This window comes from Mus caroli, chromosome 6 (assembly GCF_900094665.2).
Source record: "Mus caroli chromosome 6, CAROLI_EIJ_v1.1, whole genome shotgun sequence".
Classification (NCBI taxonomy): domain Eukaryota; kingdom Metazoa; phylum Chordata; class Mammalia; order Rodentia; family Muridae; genus Mus; species Mus caroli.
In genome coordinates, this window is record NC_034575.1 from 137,569,961 (window position 1) to 137,594,566 (window position 24,606).

At 38.3% G+C, this 24,606-nt stretch overlaps 1 protein-coding gene across 4 annotated transcripts in view; it reads left to right on the forward strand.

Moving 5' to 3' along the window:
- The window catches only part of Pik3c2g (phosphatidylinositol-4-phosphate 3-kinase catalytic subunit type 2 gamma), a 332,394-nt gene that overhangs the window by 77,903 nt on the left and 229,885 nt on the right, over window positions 1-24,606 (forward strand). For all 4 annotated transcript variants that reach the window (XM_029478871.1, XM_021164809.2, XM_029478870.1 and 1 more), the window contains 4 exons: window positions 7,612-7,671; window positions 10,265-10,387; window positions 15,727-15,760; window positions 19,976-20,171. In XM_029478871.1, coding sequence (XP_029334731.1) covers window positions 7,612-7,671; window positions 10,265-10,387; window positions 15,727-15,760; window positions 19,976-20,171 — 413 coding nt within the window. The remainder of the gene's footprint in view (window positions 1-7,611; window positions 7,672-10,264; window positions 10,388-15,726; window positions 15,761-19,975; window positions 20,172-24,606) is intronic.

A 24,606-nucleotide genomic window follows, 5' to 3' on the forward strand; every position in this document is an offset into this window, starting at 1 on the left:
TTGGACCTGTCTTGAACACAGAAATGTAAAGATATGAGATATGAGTGAATGAAAATGACAGTACTTTAACTCTTATAGAAGTAGCCTAAGCGAGGCTCAGGAGATGTCTCGGAGGTAAAGTACCTGGTATGGCAAATACAAAGAACTGAGTTTCGATCACCGGTGGACATGTAAAAAACTGGGTATGGTAGCATATATATAACCCCAGGCCTGGGAAAGCAGAGTCCAGGTGATCCAGGGGGCTCACTGGCCAGGTCATTCAGCTGATACAGTGACCTTGTCTTCATAAGTGACCTTGTCCTAAAAAGTAGAGTACAGCATTTATCCCTTTTGGAGAATGTGGACAGTAATCACTTCAATGTGTACTTCTTTGTCTTTGATAGTTGCTGAACAATTCATGGCACATAGCAGCATCCCAGCAGTCTCTTCCACCCTGTTCTGTCTGTCCTTACAACAGGATAAGAGTGATTGGATATGGTGCATCCTTGATTCCGTACCACCTCATGTTACTAGAATCTATTTTGTGTTGCTATAATAGAATTCCTGAGACTTGGTAGTTCATATAAACCACAGAGATTTGGTGAGTGAGGAGGGAGACACTAAGGATATGAAGGCCAGAAGATTGAAAGTTCAAGATCATGTTCAACTTTGTAGTGAGTTCCAGGCCACCCTGGGCTACAGGTGATTCCATTGGCAAACAAATCACAAACAGACAGACAGAATGAAGATATAGCTATTTCAGTTCTAGAGTCTGAAAGGTCCAAGTCTGATAGACCTACAAATGGTAGGGGTTCTTTCCTGTGTCACCATGAGGAAAGAAAGGCAGCTGATGTGGGACTGGATCTTCCCTACCGGATGTGACTCTAGTAGACCAATTTGTCCAGTTGACCACCCACTAGACTCAACTACCATACTGTAAGGAATGGTGACCACAAGACAGAAACCCAAAGTCTACGGTGTATTTTATGGAAATACTTAGTTTTTCTAATTGTAATAAAGAAAACTTGTCTTTAAAAAAATAAAAAGTAGAGTACAGAAAAACTTAGAAAGATGACCAACATCTTTCATGGGTGCATTACAGCACATACATGAATTCAATGAATTCATTCATTCTTTCTCTGTCTCTCTCTGTCTCTCTCTCTCTCTCCCTCTCTCTCTCTCTCTCTGTCTCTCTGTCTCTCTCTCTGTCTCTCTCTGTCTCTCTCTCTCTGTCTCTCTCTCTGTCTGTCTCTCTGTCTCTCTGTCTGTCTCTGTCTCTCTCTCTCTGTCTCTCTCTGTCTCTCTCTCTCTTTCTCTCTGTCTGTCTTTCTCTGTCTCTCTGTCACTCTGTCTCTCTCTCTGTCTCTCTCTCTCTCTCTCTCTGTCTCTCTCTGTCTCTCTCTGTGTGTATGAGATGTCATAAGTTGTGCTCTTTTACACTTGACTTGTTCAATCCTATAATAACCTTTCTTAGGACTAAGATGTCAAACATCTATGCAGGTTCTAGGGTTAATAATCTCAAGAGTTTATTTCATTTAGTTTAATCGCTCAGTGCTGTTTGTGTGTTGTAGACATCTACTTTACACACACACACACATGCATACACATGTGCTCAGACTTCTGAAGCACTCTCTGAAGATCTGTAACACTTCAGGCTTTTCAACTTTAGAAACTTGATCACATTACTCACATAGGAAGACATCCATATGTTCAGTTTGAAAGAAACCATTGGCCACTGTTAATTTTTCCAGTGTGACTAAAATATTGGCAAAACATCAAAGAAACACTGTCTTCACGTTGTCATTAGCAGAACACAATCATTGCTTGCAACTGGATTAATTTATAAATAGACCACAGTGCCTGTGTGGTTCCACATGAACTCAATCCAAACCAAAGAGATTTTCTTTTTAGATTTAATTCTTACTGTTATGTGCACATGTGTATGTCTCTCTGAGTATGTGCACATGAGTGCAAATGTGCTCAGCAGACAGAAAAGGGCATCATACCCTCCAGTGCTGCAGTTCCAAGTGCTTGTGAGGCATCTGAAATGCATGTTGGGAACTGAACTTGGGTCCCCTGGACCCGTACACGTTCTTAACCCCTGAGCAATCCTGTTAGACTCATAAAAAGCTTCTTAGGTGAGCTTTTGAAGCAGACCTTCCAGAACAATGTGTGGGTGGACCACAATATTGTCAGTTCAAAATGCTGCACCTGCTTATTGACAGCAGCATTAATTAATTAAGCAGCATTGCGTCATCATCCCAGTGTCAGACCGCCTGCTTCTTTGACAAATACCATTTTATCAATGTCCCAAACAGCATTGATTTGAAAAATAATGTTTCTACCATCTCTTACAAACTTAGACTACTATGCATAATTTGAAAACAAGGTAACAAATCCTCAGGTGGATAAATGTCATGAATATTTCTGAGTCATGTGGATAAGTTCAACTGACTTTAGGTTTGTTCCTTGAAGTAATTATTTCAACATATTTTAGACTTCATTAATTTCAGATTGGATGGCCTGGGTTGTGTCCTGGGTGGCTAATAGTGCAGATAGCTTATATGAAACTTTTCTGTTGGACACTTATCTCCTGAATTCCACTCCATGGAAAATTTTGAATTTTCTGAAAAATAATTTTGAATACATTCTGTGTTCTATATTTCTTAAAATTTGAAAGAAATTAAAAACAAAAGAGTTCTCCAAAAGCAATTACTGAATGCTTACTTGATGCAAAAAATTGAAGGTTTTGCTCCCTGAATAGAGAGGTGGTAAGTGCCCTTCCCTGGAGAGCCTGAGGACCTGGCTTGAGACTGGTCCATTTACATAAGTAATTCCCAGAGTGGAGCCTATTCATCCCAGCACAGTATAAAATCAGGTCTTACCCTGGCTGAAAGAATTGACTTCTGATTCAAAATTGCTTCTTACTGGGACACTTCAATTTCCTTGCTGAGTTCCCACTGAAATGTCAGTCCGGACCTTTAGAGGTAAGCAAAGCTAATGAGCCACTGCACTAATTGCATACATGGCACATGGGCCGAGATTGTTCAAAATCAACTCAAGCTGAAGTGTGATTGGGCTCAACACAATGTCTACCTGATATAGGAAGGGCGAAGAGCCCTCCACCCCAGTTTTTCCACCATCTGGCCTATGATCCAGAAGCTATAGCGATAACAAACAAAATAATAATGTGTCTTTTGTATTCACACTAAACAGCTCAGGAGAAATAAGGACAGGCTCCTTGACTAAAGTCACAAACCACCCAGAGAGGAAGAAAACTCAAAATATAAGCAGGAAGACCTAGTATGGGATGTAATAACACGTTATAGTTTTTTTTTTTTTAGAATTAAGCACTCTTTGTAACAGCAAAAATACTAGTAGATGTTCAGAATGTCCAATTTCAAACATAATTTAAGCAGAGTTATAATCCAGGTCTGTCTGCTTCCGTTACTGTGGAGGAGTTTTACCTAGCCTTCCTAATTCATATTCCTTATCGCTACAGTAGAGATAATAAAATATAAGACAATGATACCTTTAAAGATCAGTGAAAATGACCCGTGTAATGTGTTTTACACAGGGTGGGGATTGGAAGAACATCATCACAGGAGCATGAGTCACGTGGTATCAGTCTCACAAAAACCACGGCCACCTTGTTTTCATTGCTATCACAGGGGGAGGGAGGTGCCTTATAGAGAATCCAGAATAAAGCCATCAACCCAGCTTATAATCACAATCAGATATAGTAAAAGGTTTTTGAAAGGAAAAATTTCATAAGAAGAAAATAAGAAAAAAAAATGACCAGGTATGATGACCAGAGAGAGGTCAGAAAGAGAGAAACTGAGGACACAGAATCGGAGGTCATGGGGAAATCAGACACAATTTTCAGGATGAAGGCTGCATTAGCAGAAATGCAGGCCAGGCTGAAATGCCTGAAAGTCAGAACTATTGTGTAAAGAACATTCACTCTGAGACTGAAGATACAAAATCCTTAGAGTCGCAGTCCTTAGAGTGGAAGAGAGTCCACAGCGAAGAAGCTGGGGTTCTAGGGAGAGCAAGAGCCCCAGAGAAGTTTCTGGAAAGAAGGACCCACCGTCTGCACTTTGTCTAGGGCTCATGTATGTTGGGTATCACAGGGCGAACAGTTAGTAATGTACACACAATATGAAGGCTAGTTATATGACAGACACTGGAGAAGGACCATGTAATGCTGGTGTCTGTGACTCTGGGCCCTTTTATTTTGTCTTTATTTCACAGAAGACATGTCCTTTGTGCCCACAAGATGGCTCCACCTGTCACCGGTAAATGCATCTGTCATCAAGCCTGTCCTTGCAACCCAATTAGAGAAAGGAGATAACACATTCTGTGCTCTGACCTTCACAGTCTTCCTATGGAACACACATACACACACAGAGACACACAGACACATAGACACACACACAGAGAGACACAAACACACAAGCACAGATACAGACACACAGAGACACAAACACAGACACACAGAAACACAAACAGAAGCATAGATACACACAAACACACCACACACATACACAGATACACACATAGACACACACAGAGACACACACACAGAGACACACAGAGACACAAACACACAAACACAGATACAGACACACAGAGACACAAACACAGACACACAGAAACACAAACACAGAAAAACAGACACACCACACACATACATAGATACAGTCATACAGAAACACACACACAGAAACACAGGCACACACAAACACACCACATGCATACACAGATACACACAAACACACAGAAACACAGACACACACAAACACACCACAGACATACACATAGACACACACAAACACACACACAGAAACACAGACACACACAAACACACACACAGAAACACAAGCACACACAAACACATACACACCACACACATAGACACACACACAGAGACACACACACAGAGACACACAGAAACACACAGAAACTCAGAGACACACACACATATACACAAATATGTTTGCTCCATGTGGTGTTGGCTATGTTCATTTTAAGTGTTGAATAGTACTCCATTAGGTTAAAAATGGACATCAGTTTATCTCCTATACTGTTTTCAGAAATTGGAGAAAATATCAATAATTTTCCTAGGGTATGAATTTGGGGGTGTTTATGCATAGCTACCCAATAAGTTCATGCACATTTCACAATATAACTTAGCTCCTTTTATCACCAATGTGTGATATAGTCCAATTGAGGTGTGTGCAATTATGTTTTGTTGCTAATTTTAATTTTTATTAACAAATTTTTATGTACTTTTTGATAAATGTAACAATCATCCTCAATATTTTATAGCAAACATGTTGTAAGCCACCTGATGTGGGTGCTGGGAACCAAACTCAGGTATTACACAAAAGCAGTAGGTATCCTAACTACTGAGCTATCCCCTTCAGGACTTGAATTTTTGCTTTAATCTCAGGTTAAAAAATTGTTATGTTTTTATTAATTGAAGATAGGCTTCCACAGCTTTGCATACTTTTTTTCAGTTTTCTTAAGATTATTTATTTTTCTGCCTTGCAATTCTGTGTCCCATTTCAAATTGCTCTTTTCTGTATAAAATGGTAATCATTCACATTTTTAATTCTTTAACATTTTCATACTTATATACAATGAATTTGATTATTTTGGAGCCCTTTCAACTTCTCTCATCCCCCCTCTTTCTTACATCTAACCCAATTTCTTCTTCCAACAAATCACGCAGTCTTTGATGTCTTTTCTTTTGTTTCGGGCTTGTTTTGTAGATGTGTGAGACCAATGAGGTTAACCAAGGTTGCCTGCATAAGCACAGGAGTAAGGTTACTTAAAGGGGCAAGACAATTTATTGGTGACTACACTGCTGAAGGAAAAGAGCCATACCAGCACGCTTAGCTGCCCATAGTTCCTCTGTGAGCGGTAGTGTTCTTTATTTTTTCAGTGCGTAATAAGTTGCTCATTTATTTAAAATAGTTTACTCTCCTCAATTGAAGAAGGTTGACGTCACTTTAAAAAACTATTAGTCACAAGTTTGCATATCAGGCTCTAGACAGCCTGTCCTGTTCTGTCCTTATTTTATTTATTATTTAATTTAATTTTATATTTCTCGTATGCATATGAATTATGTGAGAGTACTTACTGTACCTTGGACTCCAGAGAAGACTTCAGATCTCCTGCAACTGGAGTTGTAGGTGTGTGTGTGTGTGTGTGTGTGTGTGTGTGTGTGTGCTGGGAATCAAACCCAGGTCCTCTGTGTGTGTCCTCTGGAAGAGCAGCCACTGTTCTTTACTGCTGAGTCATGTCTCCAGCAGCTCTTTATATCAGGTTGGAAGTTATTTAATCCCCATGTTTTATTGAAAATGTTGATAGCACATGATAGAAGTCTCCTCATTGTTATTCTTATCCTGAGTCTTTCTTAGGCACCTTACTAAGCTTATTGGTGAATCTATCCACATATTTTAGGAGAGTTGGTGTTTAGTCCTGATATCATGGTCAGTTCATAGTTTGGCATCACTAACCTTTATATCCTAGTTACAATGAGCTGTGTTGGCTTGTGTTTCTGTGACAATCTTATTTTTTTTATTGAATGCAAAACAATATGTGTAGGACTATATTAGAGATTCAGGTAAGTTTTACTGAGGGCAGAGGGTGGTTGGCTTTCCTTTGCTGGCTATTAGTGTGTAGGGTGGATGTAGTCCTGTGAAGACATCTGTACACAGGACCTTCTCCACGCTCCCTCTCCTCTGTCTGATCCACTATGATTGGCTCATTCATTTGGCACTGGAGTCTAGAGGGGTCTTGTTGTATGAGCCAAGCACATCCTCAAGGTGACTTTGTACTGGGACTTCTGGTGGGGACAGTGACCCTCCTGTGCAGAGTAGGTAAATTCCTCCTTAAGTCTGCATTCAGGCTTGTGTAGCAAAGTATCTTGTTACCAATGCCTGATGTGGAGTTGACATCAAGTAGGATTCTGGAATCAAGGCAGGGTGTCCCCTCTGCACAGAGGTTTCATCTCAGGTCTTCCCTTATCAGCAGAGGACAGTCATCTGTGCCCAAACTATTTCTAATGTTTGTTCTCTGCTTCTCAGAAGCTAAGGCTTATACCTTCACTAGGAAACAACTATTGTTACCCCTACCTCCAGGAATCCAAGGCACTCTCTCTCTCTCTCTCTCTCTCTCTCTCTCTCTATATATATATATATATATATATATATATATATATATATATATAAAACCATTCACAACTTGGTATCTTATATGGCGTTATACGTTGGTTGCTTTCACGTTTTACAACTGGCCCAGTGCTCTACAGGTCAAGCCAAAGTGCTCCTACAGAGAAAATAAATATCCATCTCTTCAGAGGGAGAAGAACATAATAGGGAAAAATCTGGGAAGGAAAGCATCCTAAACTCCCAAGTGTCACAAGCTGGTTTAGGTACTTTGAGGCAGCATATTTAAACAGGTACTCGATATTAAACAGACACTGCTTCAGATTCCTGTGAGGCCTGGAAGTGGGTAAAAGCAGCTTGCCTTTGTCTCTGTCCCCTTTGTCTTTGTCACCACTAAGAAAGCCCGCCCTGGTTAGCTTTCTTTCATTCCGGTGATGTCTATTCTCTTTTCCAGAAAGACGTGGAGGAGAAACGTTTGCCGTCCATGTTTTCTGGTGACCAACACACTTCTCAGGTAAGTTTATTATGTGAAGTACTGGGATTTGGAGCCTGTGAGGTCTGCGATACATCGAATGTCTTCAAAGATAAAACTCAGAACTTGTCTCACAAAAGATAGCATTGCATAACTGTTTGTGGTTTCATTAACTTAGAGTTAGGAGGAATTTAGCCCAGTCCAAATGACTGCGGATTACAGAGCTCTTCTGCAAACTACCCTGACGCTTATGTGCAAGTGGAGGAGTTCATTGCTCCTGGAGATACCTTCTCAATTCTTAAATCAATGCTTTTGAGAGGCTTGTTTTTTATCATATTGTTCTAAAGCCTACCTTCCTTTATATGTGAACATAAGACTTTCATAGGATTTGGCTGTTCAAAACAAATTTTCTCTGTAACCACAGTACTGTGCATGTATCCAGGTATATACATGTGTTTGGATGCACACTATATGTGTATGCATGTGTGTTTGTACATGAGTGTATGTGTGTGTATATATGTATGTATGTGTGTGTTTCTGTGCATGGACATGTATATGTATGTGCTTTTGTGAACACATATATGTGCATGCATGGGTGCATATGTACATGACTGCATGTGTATGTGCATGTGTACATATACATCAAATGCATATACATGCATATACATGTGTACATATACATCAAATGCATATACATGCATATATTATATATTATATTTATATATTAATATATATTTATATATTAAATATATATTTATATATTAATTAATATTTATATATTAAATATATTATATATTTATATATTTATATATATTTATATATTATATATTTATATATTATATACTATATTAGATATTATATTTACATATTAGATATTGTGTTATATATTAGATATTATAATTACATATTATGTAATTAGCTATTATATAATAATATACATATATTAGAGAATGGTTGGAAAGTGTTTCCACACAGATTCATTGAGTCTGCTTCTGCCTGAGACCCCAATAATGCCAACCTCTGAAATAGTTATCCTCCTATAACTGTAACTGGCAAATTAGCAAGGGACAGCTTAAAGCAGAAGGGTGTAATGGGGCTCATGGTTTGAGGGGCCGCCATCCACTGTGGTAGGAGGCATGGCAGCAGTCAGCTCATGGTGGTGAGAAGTAAACTATCAAAGAGATAAGTTGTCCCTTCATGTAGCCAAAACCAGACAGAAGAGAGTTGGGGTGAAAGAAGGGCTACCCTGTAACCTGTAATGGATTAGCCATGAGGTTTAATCCATCAGCACCTGTCTGAATGTGAGCTATAAACATTAAATCCTCATGACAGAATCTAAATCCAGACCCATAGTTCCTTGGGGCCCCTGAAGGACCAATGGTGAGCTGCAGTTCAGACTGGAAGATTCCCCTTAGCTTTCTGTCATCTGGAGGACCAATCAATCAATCAATCAATCAATTTCTGTTATGAGCTAAGCTGTAATTCATTCTTTTCTGGGCACACAGGGTGTGTGTCCATGTGCGCATAGAGAACATTTGTGTTTCTTAGTCTCAAATTTGTAAGAGCTAGATAGAATGCTGTTTCATCAGTCAGTTCTGTTGATGTTTGTGGGATGTCTATTTTTGTCTTCTGTGATATTCATTAATAATTCTCCCTAAATTTATTTTCAGTGTTTATTTTAAAAATCTATTAAATTGTACTAGGAAGACATTAGGGAGTGTTCTTATTTTCCACTAAATAGGTGAAATGGTGTCCTATTCGTGAGCAAAACCTCCTAACTGTAAACTTTAATTGATGTTTTGTTAAGAAAATATTCCAGAAAACGTAGGTTTGAGAATTTTATTTTGTGAATCCTTATCTTTCTCTCACTTACTCTCCTATTTTATCACTCCTCTTGTCTACTGTCATTGCCCTGTGAAGTCTAATGCTGCAGACCATCTTACTTCAATCTCTGTATACTTTTATACATGAATGTAACATAGAAAGCAGTGACCCAAGGAAGGTTGTCTGTGTTCAGAAAAGCATAATCAGAAAAACATGTAAATAAACGACAATAAACACATACTAAATACTGACAGAGCAGCCCTTTCCCAGAACTTTCCCAGGACAGAACAACTGAAACACAATGGCCTGGCACGTATACCTGGGAAATCACAAAAGCAAGGCAGAAGTTGATAACCAGATTCAGAGCACAAGGACCCGATTTTCATATATGTATGATCTATAACTATGATCTGATGCCCAACGAGAATAAACATGTCTTATAAATTGAGTTGCTTATCACAGGAGGTATGAAGTGAAGTCCAAGACTCATACAGGGAATAAATGCACCTGAGGTGAAAGGCCCTCCATCTCTCTTCCTGGAGAGTCCCCTCAGTTGCCCAAGCTTTTGGTCTTGTTACAACACCTTCCTCCTCCTCCTCTCTCTCTTTCTCCCTTTCTTCCCTCTCTCATTTTATTTTAAGTAATGTTAAGTTAGACTTCAGTTAGTTATTAAAGTACTTATATGAAGTTAAACAGAAGCTTTTGATGTGAAAACAGCTAACTACCTTCCATTCCACTCCTTCTTCATGATGAAGAGGTCAAGTGCTTAAGAATTTTAGTAAATGGTGCAATGTGATCTTGTCATCTACAGCCACATGTGAATAATGTTCTTGAAGAAGTTAAAAACATATGCAGTGTTCTGGGGCGTATTGAAACCAAACAAGTTTCAGATGCCGTAAAAGAACTAAATCTAATTCTGCAGAGACCATCACAGGTAAATATATTCCGCTGTCACAGCATAATTAAATCTGCACTCAACAGTCAATTAAAGAGGGTGGAAAGCTTTTGACTGGGAATCATATGTCTGTGTGTACATGTGCGCTTGTATGTGAGTGCACAGTATATTTCAATTATTCAGAAGTCTAGGGAGCCCAATTGTGTTAATACCAAATGGATTCAAATTAAGTTAAAAGGAAGTTGCTATCCCTCTGACACTCAGGAAATTCGTGGCTTCCCTCAAAATTTCCAAGTTCAGAGTCCTCCGGTATCTGAGTGTGTACATTGCACAGTGTTCTAGCAGGTGTGTGTACAGGCTGCTGCTGGTGGTGGTCTCGTGCATAGGTACAGAATAGTCAGGCTGTGCAGCTGGAAGGCAGTAGACTACATATGTGCCTTTCCACAGAATGTGAGGTAGACACTGATATTGTGAGTCCTGGGGAAATTCTCTGGAAACTATATCCTGAACCATTTCCTACTTTGAAGGACTTGGAAAAAATGGAGCACTATACAAGGTTTTAAATCTCAAGAAAAAAGTAAAATATCTAGTGTGAATGCTAATCAAAAATGAAACTTGTGAAATCTGTTCACAACCTGTCTGCTACTTTAGCAAATGAATAGAAATGTAACAGTAACTATGATGGCAATTATTATTATTATTATTATTATAGCAATAAGATAGTTCCTCTTCAGAGGCATACCAACAGATACCATGTATCAGTGTCACTTGATACAGGTTTACCCATGATGCTTCAATTTACAAAATAGACAGGTAAAGAACTAATTAAAATGATAAACTATAGCAATATAATTCTCTGCTATAACATATAGCACAATTGTCAGCATCATTATTGTTACTCTTTAAGGTGATTTTATGGTTACTTGAGCACAAATACTCCAAACCATGACAACGGACTTGATAACTGAGACATTACTAAGTGACTGGTGGATAAGTACCACATATGGGGTGGATACAGGAGACAAAGTGATGATCTGGCCCTAGGCAGTAGGAGTTGGACAAGGAGACCTCCCATTATACTCCTCAGAATGATGCTCAACTTAAAAAGTGATGAATTGTTTATGTCTGAAATGTTCTACTTAGTACATTTTGACCACAGGCTCCTTGAAACTCAAGACAAAGGGACTATTATATTTAACACTTGATACATATTACTCACTTAGTATAATTTTATTCTGCTTCAACCCTTTCTCATTACAACACCATGGATTTGGTATCAGCATGTTCATTTTATTATTCAAATTTGCGGCACATGGTATTTAGGGACAGAGGATTAGTACAAGAATTCCTTATCTGCACGGGAAGAACAACAAAGATTACATTCCCTTTAAATACATTAGTTTAGAAATTCTCAAAAGATTGATTTCAAATATGCATAATCATTTCTTACTGAATGAGTAAATAATTATGCTGGCTGGTTATTGCTGCCGACACCAGAGTGACTATGCAAAGTCAGTAATTAAATGCATGGCTATGTCTTGTTTGAATCAGAAGTTGTTTTATGATTAAACAATGGGAACAAATAATTTATTTGCATTCTACACACAGTGAGGATGACAATACTAAGTCGTCCCAGACACAGATCACCAAATACACCAAAAATAAACATCAACTAAAAGAACTGAATCAATAATCAGCTCAATCAATAAGCCCCAAATTTAATGTTTAGGAATGATTGTATGATGTTTCCCTGAATTTCTCTTAGTGAGGAAAGCAAGTTTTTTGTTTTTTGTTTTTAACTTTCCCACTTATTGAGTTACTTGGCTGTGTCTGTGGTAGACTATATGACAAAAGCCCAGTATGGAAATCAGGGTTGACTGGGCTTACAACCCAAAGAACAGCGAAGAACAGCACTGAAGAACAGTGAATCATTGCAGGGCCAAGAACAGTGCCTCAGTGCAGGGCCAAGAACAGTGCATCATTATAGAGCAAAGAATGTTGAGTGCTTCAGTGCAGAGGAATTGAGGCACCAGAAGCTGGAAGTAGCTGGCCATGTTGCCTTTGAAGTCAGAGAGCTCAATGACTGCATGTTATTAATTAGCTCTCTCTCTCTCTCTCCCTCTCTCCCTCTCTCTCTCTCTCTTCACATAACCCTGGCTCCCAGTCAGAGAATGCTACCATCTGAAGGAGACTTCTCACTTCAGTTAATGCAATCAAGATAACCCTGGCGCTCAAAGGCCAGAGTTACCTAGATCATCCTTCAGAGGAACACCCACAGGCTTGCTTGTCTCTAGATTGTGCCAAGCAGATAGTCACCACCAACCACCACACCACTAGTATAGAAGCAAATGAAATAACTATGTAGTATCTAACCCTTGTTTTGTATAGATATTAAGATCTATGAACTTTCCAGATGACAATTGGGTGAAAAATATTTAGGGTGCACATTTAATTTGATTGTATTGCTCTCTCTCTGTCAGGACAAAAACAAACAAACAAAAAATACTAGAGTTTTGGAAAGAATACCACCTACATATTCTGAAAATAAGTAGTTCTACAAACTTGATAATTAAAAGTTTCTTCACTTCCACTAAATGGAGTCAATCCAGAAAACCAAGCCAGTGAGAATTAGCTCCCAACACATAATTTGTTTCTTTTTGGTCATTGCCTTTTAGGAGTATTGCAAGCACCTAGAGCTATAAGCAAACATTTTAATCTTTCAGTGCTGCAAATGGGATTGAGTTGCTATTGGCATGCTAGTTCCTACCTGAATTTGATTGTGACAAATTAATTAACCATTCTTGTTTTCAATGGTGAGCTTAAATCAGAGCCAAGTTATCATCTAGTAATTGGGATGATCCCAGTGGTAGCTTTGAGTCTTCCTCCCAAGGTCACCATGGAGGCAGTAAGTACCACACACCCCATCTCTCCCCTCCCTTCATCTCATGGCCAACATGGACTTCTGTCACAGCAGAACAGATATGAAAGTGTGGATGTGTGTCCTCTCTTCTGTGGAGACAGTTAGCCTGGATTTCAACTTTTATATCCACCTCGTACTGGATCAGTAGAAACGAGTAATGGGGCAAAGAGAAAGGAAAATCACTTTTTGATGAAAAAGCAATTCACTTGATATTAAAGTTTTCTAAGGAATAAAATGTCTGATCTCCTGAGAAGTCACTTCCTAAAATGCCTAAAACACAACTCTAAATTTTTTCTCCAAGATACCCAACTTCTCAGTAGATCTGAAGCCAAAAGAACCTTCTGTGGAAAAATGACCTATTTTCTAGGAACACCATGGGAAATTACGCTCAAGAAAAGCTTCGATTTACACAATTCAGATCTTGTGTTTTTATGCACTACATATGTGATTTTTATTTTCAGCTGAAATCACAGGTAGCCTCTAATTTTGATGACGATAATGATTTTCATGGACAGAACTGAGAATGGAGAATTTTATTTTATTTAAAGTGCATCATTAATAAATGGTTTACTTATCTCCTCCCCAACCCCAAGGTCCTCATTATTATTTTACAGACTTTAAAGTTCTGTGCTGTGTGCCCTGATCCTGCCCACTGGCTTTCATCTTATCTTAATCATGAGCCTACGTATAGAAGAATGTTGGCACAAAATACTAAATACATTTTGCATGACTTGTGCAGTAACCAATTACAGTTAAAAAGTCAACAAAACCAATCTGCCTACCCACTACAATCTAAGTTAACGAACACAGAGGGAGGGGTCCGAGTCTCTGCCAGCAACTCTCAAATTGAGATGATTTTCTTTCTCCTTGGCTGCATTTTCGGTCACCATGCACGGCACAATTGCCTGCCATGTAGGGAAGTAATTAAGGATCTAATAAATGAAAGTTTGGCAAAATGAAGAATTAAATCATAACTATACTTCTATGTTCCTACTTAGTAATGAAAGCAATCTTTAGCCTTCAAGTTATATTATTCAGAAACACATTTAATGCACTTTTATAAACTACTCCAGAAAACTGAAGCACAGAGTGGAAAATATGTTCTTGCCTATTGTGCTGTAGGTGGATGTCATGGTGATTTTTATAATACATGGCTACATTTCTGAATAAATTGAATTCTAGTCAAACCCAACTAACAACTCATGTAGTCTGTCCCACCTGGACAGGATGAAGACATTACCTGGAGTTGTTGGGACTACTGTTTGATGCTACATTCTTGTGAAATATTTACCTAACACAAGTGCTTCTGAGGTTCATAGCATGACATTTTGAATCAAAAGGTTACATTCACATTTAATTATATTTTACCCTAGGAAATAATGACTCTCTAAAGGAATCCTATGGAAGTTTTTTGATATAAAGAAACAGCTACTCTCTGGATTATTTGCTTAATAAATGTGCTGTTTAGCTAATTAACTTCCTTTAGAAAAAATTTAATATTTTAATCAAAGAAAAAATGACTTGAATGGCAATCATTGCTGTTGTCAGATTCCTGAAAAGGTGGAGTCTGGAGAATGCTAGGAGTCTGGGAGTTTTAGACAACTATGGTCAATATATCAAGAGCCCATTCGTAAAATAAAATTATTTTTTTCAGTCTTGCAACATTTCTGTCAATTAGAATGGATCTTATAAGAAACTGGAACTTTCCTTTCCACTGAGACATTATTTTCAGTGAATATGTGAGTCATGATGTATAGTTTTCACAGTAATGAACTTAAAGCCAGAAAGTCCCAAGCCAGCTAAGGAATTCCACATTTCCAGTAAAGACATATAGTCGTCATGTTGTGGATGTGATTACAAATGACAAAGAGGAGAATGCAGAAAATAACATTTCAGATTGTGGTTTTAGATTTGTAATTTGATTTAATATATTTTCCTTACTGTTCAACTATAAGTTAATTAATGCTCTAAAAACAGAGAGAAATAAAACCAAGGAGAGTATCTATATAGTTCTTTTCACACTTCATCCAGACCTCTTTAGGATGTACTTCAAAGCTGTGTCTGAATATCTGCTAATAATAAGAGATAGGCAGTGAACACCGAGCATTTGAAATGCACTTAGAACAGAAGATTGGTTCCTGTCATGGTGGAGAGACAGAGCTTGACAAGGTCTGCAGGGTGCTTTAATATTGAAAGGCTCAACCAATTTGAGCAACGTCTTTTTAAAAACTCTAATAACCTACATTACTCACTGCAATATCCAGAAGGATTTCTTATTAGACTATATAGATTTCCAGTGTTTAATCTGCAACACAGATAAATAAACTGAGAGACACTTGCAGCGCTTTCTCATCCCAGAAAAAGTATCATATGTTGATTTTTTTTTGAATATTAGTACTTTGATTATTTCCTGGATTAGTAACACAAACGCTTCTCTTTTTTTTCTCCCACATTTTAGAATTTTCATCAGAATTCAGAGACTTCAAAAAAAGGTAACAAAAATATATATTCCAACATTTAAAAAAGGAAAAGGAAAAAAGACATAAGTCTTAGAATTCCGTTGCCTTTTCTCTTCAATTAAGCATCTTAATACTGTGGTAACACATGACCACTCACACAAGGGGGAAATGGCTTGCTCAGATCCTTAATATCCCTTGTACTGATGGAAGTGCTAAATTCAAAAGAGAATTGTTTTAGAAGTGTGTTATTTAAACCTTTACTCTGGCTTGTTTTAATAAAATGAGAAAAGTAGAGATACTTAACAGTGAAAGGATTTGTTGTGGTGGTGGTTGTTTTGTTTTTCGATTATGTGTGTGTGTGTGTGTGTGTGTGTGTGTGTGTGTGTGTGTGTTCTGTTCTGATTGTTCTAAGACTGATATCACTACATAGCCTGCTGCTGGTCAGGAACTCACTATTAAGACCAGACTGGCCTCGATCTTCCGGAGATCTACCTCCTTTGGCTATCCAAGAAATGGAATTAAACACTTGTCTCACCACATGCAGCAAGAATTATTTTAAAAATCCTTTTAGTCATCCTAAGATACTACAAGAAGTCACTATAAATTGGATTCTAATGTGAGAAAACTCGCAAGCATTTACCTTCAAAGTCATTAATTTCCAATTTAGACTCATGCTGTGTTTGACAGACCAGCTGATAGACCAGGCAGGAGTGGGTTCCGAAGCAAGACTCATAGAGGATCTGGGATGGAGGGACTGCAAGCCAAAGTAGAATAAAGAATGGGTGTGTGACCATGTGCTTCAGAGCAGGATCTGCTGTCCAATCAGAAGACATCGTGTCCATCATCAGCTCTAAAACTTCTTAGCTCTGTTACCCAAGACTCTTGAATCACCTTAAATCATCAGTTGTCCCAATAGACACAAAATAGATAGCGTGTTGTTGAGCCTGTTGTATTTGTACAGGGAGATCATATTTGGCACAAGAACATTCCAGGAACTACATAACTAACTTGATAAGCTTAAATGCAGAGGTAACTGTGGGAAGCATTAAAAACAAACAAACAAACAAAAAAACACCTTCCACATAAATTAATCTTTCTAGTAAAGAGTTGCATGAGAAACATACAGTCTAAATTCTAATTCCAGTATTTGGAAAGAGGACATCAATGACATGAGAGTCACCCTCCATGTGTCATCTGAGAAGTAACACAGGGGCAAAAAATGTAAAGAAAACACCCAAACTAATGCAAAATTAGGGTCAGAAGACTCTAAGATATAGAGGGGTAGAGGGGTAGAGGAGACACAGACTGCCTCACAATACTCCTGGCACCGAATCTTAAGGACATCTGTGGAAAGCACGGGCGTGGCTATGATAATGAAGCCCCACCCCTTCTATCTGGAGTGTTGTAATAAGGTATTTTTTTCCTCCCATACTCAGGGTGTTCAAATGTGAGAGTCCATAAAAATAAACAGAACTGTGCCCAAAGATTTATACTCCATAACAAATCACAACAGATTTCAATGAGTTTATTTGATTTACTAACAAATTAACATTGCAATTCTTTGCTCAGGGGAAAATACAGATGTGATAGATATTATTTCCCTGCATTTCTCCTCCAAGCACAAGATCTTGATTCACAAAATAGTTTGATGATGTTATTGCTGGGCATGTATGTGTGTGCGGGTATATGTGCAAATGCACATATGCCTAGAGGGTAGAGATCACCACCACTTGTCTCTTTTAGTCACACTCCACTTTGTTTTTTTTTTTTTTTTTTTTTTTTTTTTTTTTTTTTTTTTTTTTTTTTTTTTTTTTTTTGAGGCAAGGTCTTCTGCTATAGCTGGAGTTTACCAGTTTGGCCTGGCTGACTGCATAGCAAATTTCAGGAAGCCACTGGTTTCTCCCTCTCAATGCTGGGATCACAGATGTAAACTAGTTTGTCAGATTTTTAAAAATAGTTATTTTTATCTGTTGTGTACGAGTGTTTGACTGCATGTAATGTTGAAATAGATGCTGCCCACTGGGGCCAAACAGGGAAATGGGTTCTCTGTAGCTAAAGATACAGCCTATAGTGAGTTACTGTGTGGATGCTAGGAACTAAACCCACGTCCTCTGTAAGGGCAGGTAGTGCTCCTAACCACCAGTGTTCTCCAGCTTCTATGCCTAGATTCTGGGGGTGAATCCTTGGCATCTGACCTCTGGTTTCCATGCCTTTATAGCAGTTATTTGCTAACCGACCTATCTCCATGTCCTCTGGTGATCATACATTTGAAACGTGTTCTTCATCCAGAAGTCTGGAAACACAGATTTCATCAGGGCGTTACTAAACAAACTCTCAGAAGCAAGTAATAACCCACAACTGTCTGTCTGGAGTAGTAATAAAGAGAAGAATGTAATAAGTGTCAAAGTGATTAAAGTTCTCAAAAATACAGACTTCAGGTCAAACCAATAACATTAGATATATATTCACTGTCACACTTGGACAACATTGAAAATTATTGACAAAAAGTCCATGCTTCTTGCTCTAAAGAACCAAGAGAACAATTTGAAAAGAGAAAACAACATTCTAGAAACTTTCAAATCTCTACCACCCATGATTCAGGAAAGCTCGCTGTTGGGTGGCCTTCAGAGTTTGACAAGGCTTGTTTTAGGATTATTATAATGGTGCTTTTGGCTTCTGCTTCATTAATTCCCACTGCTGATTTCTCAGAGAAATTTAATTAGAGCCTTTTCTCTCTGCTCATCTTCCCCCAGGCTGTTGCAAAAAAAGGGGGGGGGGGCACCATTTAAGAAATAAGACAAATAGGCACAGTTTGTCTATCATAAAGTTTGTGTGCATTTATGAATAAGTGGGTAATAGCGTGTGCTGAGCAACAACAAAGGGCGCCTAATTGTGGGCTGCACTGCTGGAGGACAGGCTGTGGGAGAAGCATCACACAGAAGCTGGCTTCCATCCTAAGGGGCCCACATCCTCTAACACTGGAACCGTGCAGAACACTCAGGAAGAACGCTAGCTCTCTGTGCCATTTTCTTCTCAAAACAACTAGAAGCCAAGACACTATTTTTGTTTGAGAAGCAACTTTGGAGAAAGTTGCATGTGTGTCCATAAATGGCTGTGCCAGAGACCTGACCCAGAGTGTCTTTCAATCCTGTCACAGCAGACACTAAGAAGAATCTAATATGTTGATTTGTCCCCTAAAAACTCCTTTGCTCTTATACAAAAATTGTTAGCTTGTTATATTTTTTCCTTTCTCAATGCCCTTGTTCCATTTATGTGGTTATGACAAAAATATCCTGAAGGAAGGAAAGAAGGAAGGGGAAGGGGAAAGAAGGAGAAGGGGGAGGGGAAGAAGGGGAAGGGGAAGAAGAGGAAGGGGAAAGAAGGAGAAGNNNGGAAGAAGGGGAAGGGGAAGGGGAAGAAGGGGAAGGGGAAGGGGAAGAAGGGGAAGGGGAAAAGAAGGGAAGAAGGAAATGGTAATGTAGAAACAAGGGGGCTTGTTTGGCTTTTGATTCAATGTCAAAGTAAGGATTTAAAATATTATATCTCCAGTAAAGTGTAGAAAGGGGGAAATGTATGGATCCTTTCTGGCTTGCTTTCATCTATCTTTCTTCTGTCTTGCATAGTTCAGGAGATACAGCCTAGGGGATGAGCCCACCCATCATGGGCTGGGTCTTGTAGCTGCAAGCAACAATCAGTACAATTCCCCACAGACATGCTTCAGGCCAACCCAACACAAAAAGAAAATCCTCCAGTGCCTGTAGGTAATGTCGAGTTGACCTTTAAAACTGACTCTCATCTTGGCAGTCCCCTTATGGCATCACCAGATAGGCAATGAGCATCCAGCAAATGTTTGTGGTCATCAATAAATCATGGAGAAAATACAATCCTTTCCTTGAAGTTAACTCTAAAACATCCATAAATTAGAAGACAACTGATTGCAAATTTCAATTGATCAGCGTGCCAAGCTAATCATAAAAAAAAAAAAAACCTCCAATTTGTAACTAAAAGGTTATGTTTTCAAAATCTGTACTGCAGAAGATATGGAAGTATGTAGACAGAAGATCCAGCCGCAGCTATGCCAAGCTGCCTCCGGAGGCCCAGATGGCTAATTGGCTTCAGTTAGTACGGGTCATTTTAATTAAATTTTATTTAAATTTCATTATAAGAGATTTCAAAGCGATAATTGATGGCTTATGAGAAATACGACCCTTCACAGACATCTCGATCCCTATCCTTTATTCCCTGTAGGCTTCATGGAGAGAGTGACAGCTGAACTATCAAGGTCCATCTATCAGCTAATCGATGTGTACTGCAGTAGCTTCTGTACAGATTTCCAGCCTGTGCACACACCTGGAGGTGTCTCCCGTGTCAACGCTGGGCTCCAGTCCCACCTGAGCTTCACGGTGTGTTCCCTGCACAATGTCCCAGAGAGTTGGGCACACAGGTGAGCAACTGAGAATCGTCACAGTTCTTGCCTGAGTATGATTAGCATTGTTCTCACTTGGAGGAGAAAACATGTCAGATTTATTTTTCATTGTAAGATCACTTACTAAAAGTTAGGTTTCAGGTGAGTATTAATTTTCCTTTCACCATATTAAAATAATGACTACAGACTGTGACTCATTATGAAATAGGCAACCTTCATCCTGTTTAACGGCTTTCCTAAACTTTTATTTTTTGTGAGTTGGTTTAAGTGATTAATAATAATTTAGAGGATAGAGAGGGGAAGAAAGCCCATGCACAGGCACTGAGAATATTTATGGAAAAGGAGAGCTAAGTTCTCTGACCACTCTAAAGCTGTAAGCGGTGCACACATTTCGTCAGACAGTCAGACTGGATCCTTAACAAAGTAAGGATTACCCAGGATTAATTTATTCTCACCATTCTTGGTGGAATAACCTTAAACCTTTGGTTTTAAGTTGGCTGTGCTTATGTAGTATTTTTTTTTTTTTTAGAATAGCATAGGAATGTTGCATAATGTAAATTCTTTACAGGTAATATATGGAAATGGACATTGGTTAAAATTACGAAAGTTAATGAAATCACTTGTTCATGAACATACTATGCCCACAGCATTTGGCACCTGAAAGAAAAGAAAAGCTGAGACAACTAATAACTAAAAGAAATAACTTTGAGAGGGTATATTTTTATTAATTCTTTGAGAATTCCATACATGTGATCATGCCCCCTTGTGCTTCTATAACTCTTCCTATAACCACCCCTTTCATGTCCCATTATTAATTTTATCCTTTCCTTTCTGTTTTATAAATACATCTAGTCCAATCTGTGCTGTGCACTTACTGCCTGGTATCAGCCATCCACTGATAGGTGGTCAACCTACCTGGGTCCTCACCCTTAAAGAAAACTAACATCCCTTCTCCCAGGAGCTATCAAATACCAATGGCGACTAGACTAATGGAGGGGCTCCATGTTTGTCTCCCCTCTATGAGCTGGGGCTCTTCTCTGACATGAACGTTTGTATGTCTGTCCCAGCTGCTGACTTCATGTGAACATCTCTCCTACTGTATCCAGAAAAGCTTCCTTGGTGTCATCTATCACCTGTGACTCTTTCATCAGTCCGTCTTGTAGATCATGTGTGCGTGTGTGTATGTGTGTGTGCGCCTGTGTGTGTGTATGCATGTGTGTGTGCCTGTGTGTGTCTCTGTGTGTGTATGCGTGTGTGTGTGTGAGTGTGAGTGTGCATGTGTGTGCCTGTGTGTATGTATGCATGTGTATGTATGCGTGTGTGTGTGCCTGTGTGTATGTGTATGTCTGTGTGTGAGTGTGTGTGTGTGTGCCTGTGTGTGTGTGCGTGTGTGTGTGTGTCTGTGTGTGTGTCTCTGTGTGTGCATGTGTGTGTGTGTCTGTGTGTGTGTGTGTATGCATGTGTGTGTGTGTGTGCCTATGTGTGTCTCTCTGTGTGTCTCTGTGTGTGTGTGAAAGAAAATGTGTACACATTTATACTATTAATATAAAATAAAATTTATTTCTACATATAGGATGCTATTTATATACATATCTCTTCAGTAAAATATGAACTATTTATGTGATCTGAAGGGAAACCAGAGCTCATACATGTGTTTAGATTCTACCAAATGAAGCCATTATGCATTTCCCATCCTAATGTTATGATGACATTTCAAAGAATGCTGTGTAACTGCATGCTACTCTAGTGAATATTTTCTTACAAATTTTTAGTCATAAATATATATTACTTTTAATTCATGTGGAAATTTTCAATAACTTGATAAATATATCTAAAGATGTACATTATATATAATCACATATATATTGAATATGTATTGATATATAAATAAATATGTAGCATATGTCCATCAATATATTAGTATATCTTATATAAGTAAAAACATACTATAGATTTAATCACAGTGTGTATTTATATAAATGTAATCTATTCCATTTTTCTTCATTTTTCTCTACAAATGCAGTCTAAATAGTTTCAGCATATTTTAAGATATATAACAGTGTTACATGAAACTAATTATATATGCATATATATATAATTATAAATATAAAATAGTGCTTTTCTACAAAAAACTACTTGCCAAAAAAGTAAGAACCTTAATAGGTGAAACAAAACCTTTTACTCACTAGAGGAACAAATTTTAAGACTAGAGCTGGAAGCTGTCCCCAGAAACAGACACAGTACTCTAAGGGAATTCAGAGCCAGCCAACCTTCTCCTAAAAAGCTGACAAACCGCACATGTGTAAATTTCCCTGGTGACCTAGGTATTGCTGTGCCCTTGTCAAATTTTTCCCATATTTATCCATGCAACACCACAGACTAATATCTCACACTCTGGGGGGCAGGAGTGTAGTGGGTGACTTAGCTGAACAGTTCTGAATAGAACACATTGAAGGTGTCTGTGTCTCAGTGATGACGTAAGTTTCCTGCTTATGCATACATATATTACATAATACCTACAAAATTGCACATTATTGATTTTCCTCCTGTTCCTTTTTACAATATCTATATGATAATCCAAAACACTTCTTAATGTATAATACATTCTCAGTAAAAAGTTTATTGGAAATGTCTACATAAACTTCTCTGAATAAAATTGTAAGCCATACTGGATTTATGAAATAGTTAAATATATGAGGAGAGCAGAGGTCAGGAATGAGCTGAACTGAAAGTTGAACAAGTCTTGATCATAACAAGAAACTGAAGTAGAAGAGACTCTGGAAGCAAAGATGATCTTATCTTATACTAGGTGTTAGATCTGGGACCAAAGGGCCAGCTCCAGGGAAAAGCAGACCAGACTGATGATAGCCGGCTGGAGAACGGTTGATGAAGAATCATCACTAGTTATGCTGAGAGCAATGCAGAATCACATTATATGGTGGAATTATATTAAAAACTCCAGGAAAATCATTGCAATAATATTCTATGAATTCCTTGAGATTTAATACAATGTCTTTTGGTCATATTCACCCCACTCCCGAATCATTCCTGATTTCCACCTCCTGCCTAACCACAGCATTGGACTCTCTCTTTCTCACTCTCATCTTTCTCACTTTGTGTCTACTCGTCTCTCTTGCTATCTCTTTGTCTCTCACTGCATCCGACTCTGTGTCACCTCTGTGTGTGTGTGTGTGTATGTGTGTGTGTGTGTATGTGTGTGTGTGTGTGTGTGTGTGTGTGTGTTTAATTACTTTTGAGACAAGGTCTCACAATGTAGCCCAGGATCGCTTAGAACATGCATAGATCTACCAGTGTCTGCTTTCAGTGAGCAAGGATTAGAGGTGTATGCAGCCACACCCAAGTCTCCCTTTTTTGTTTAAATTCAATGAGTAAAATTTATATTACCCAAATACTCTTGGAAATGGGGACTGCCCAGAAGCCTAATCTATGTACCAGGGGCCACAACCTTAAAGAAAACCGACTCTTCCTCTTCTAACAGCTATCAAATGCCATTCTTTAGTTAGATAGAAAAAATAATATTTTTAATTTCTTTGATCATTCACAAACTACAATACAACACATGTTATAGTAATTAGAATGCCAGTGTGATTGTGTATGAATGTATTATTTGCATAATAATGTATATTGTATAATAAATTATTCTCATTTGAAAATATTTTGACATTTGTAATTATGAAGGCTCCTAACACATTGGCAGGCTGAAATTTCTTCTCACTGAGGATTCACTCTTTATGAAGTACACCAGAGGGATTCCTAGAGGCTCCTTGTCATGTGACTTTTGCCATCAAAAGGCATGTGGACAGACTCTCTTTCCTGAACTTCACCAAGCTATTATTCCATGTTTCATATCACCATGTTAAGAAACATCAATACTAACGACACTCTAAGAAATTGATTCTAAGTTTAAAAGTTATTTATAGATTAATAAATATGAATTCACTACATGCTAGTGAATTATTCAGTTGGCAAAAAAAGAAAAAGGTAAATGTCAAATGTTGACCGAAATACTGAAAATTATTATATCAATGTGCCTCTCTCAGGATCTGAGGAATCAGTGAGTTCAATGTAGAAGAATACAGAATAAAATCCCAAAACAGGTAACAAACTTCAAGTAAGAAATATGCTATATACCAAAGGATAAAAATTTAGGAATGCAAATTATTGTCAAGCATACATAGAACTTTCATTTTTAGGTGACCAAAAGCTAAACTGAAAAACAAGTCTAAAGAAAGTTGAGATAACCTTCACAAAATAGCTCCCACACTTTTTTTCTCCAGTATGATTAAATAAAAACCTGTGATGTGTGTGCGTGTATGTGTGTGTGTGTGTGTGTGTGTGAGTGTGTGTGTGTGAGTGTGTGTGTGTGTGTGTGTGTGTGAGTGTGTGTGTGTGAGTGTGTGTGTGTGAGTGTGTGTGTGAGTGTGTGTGTGTG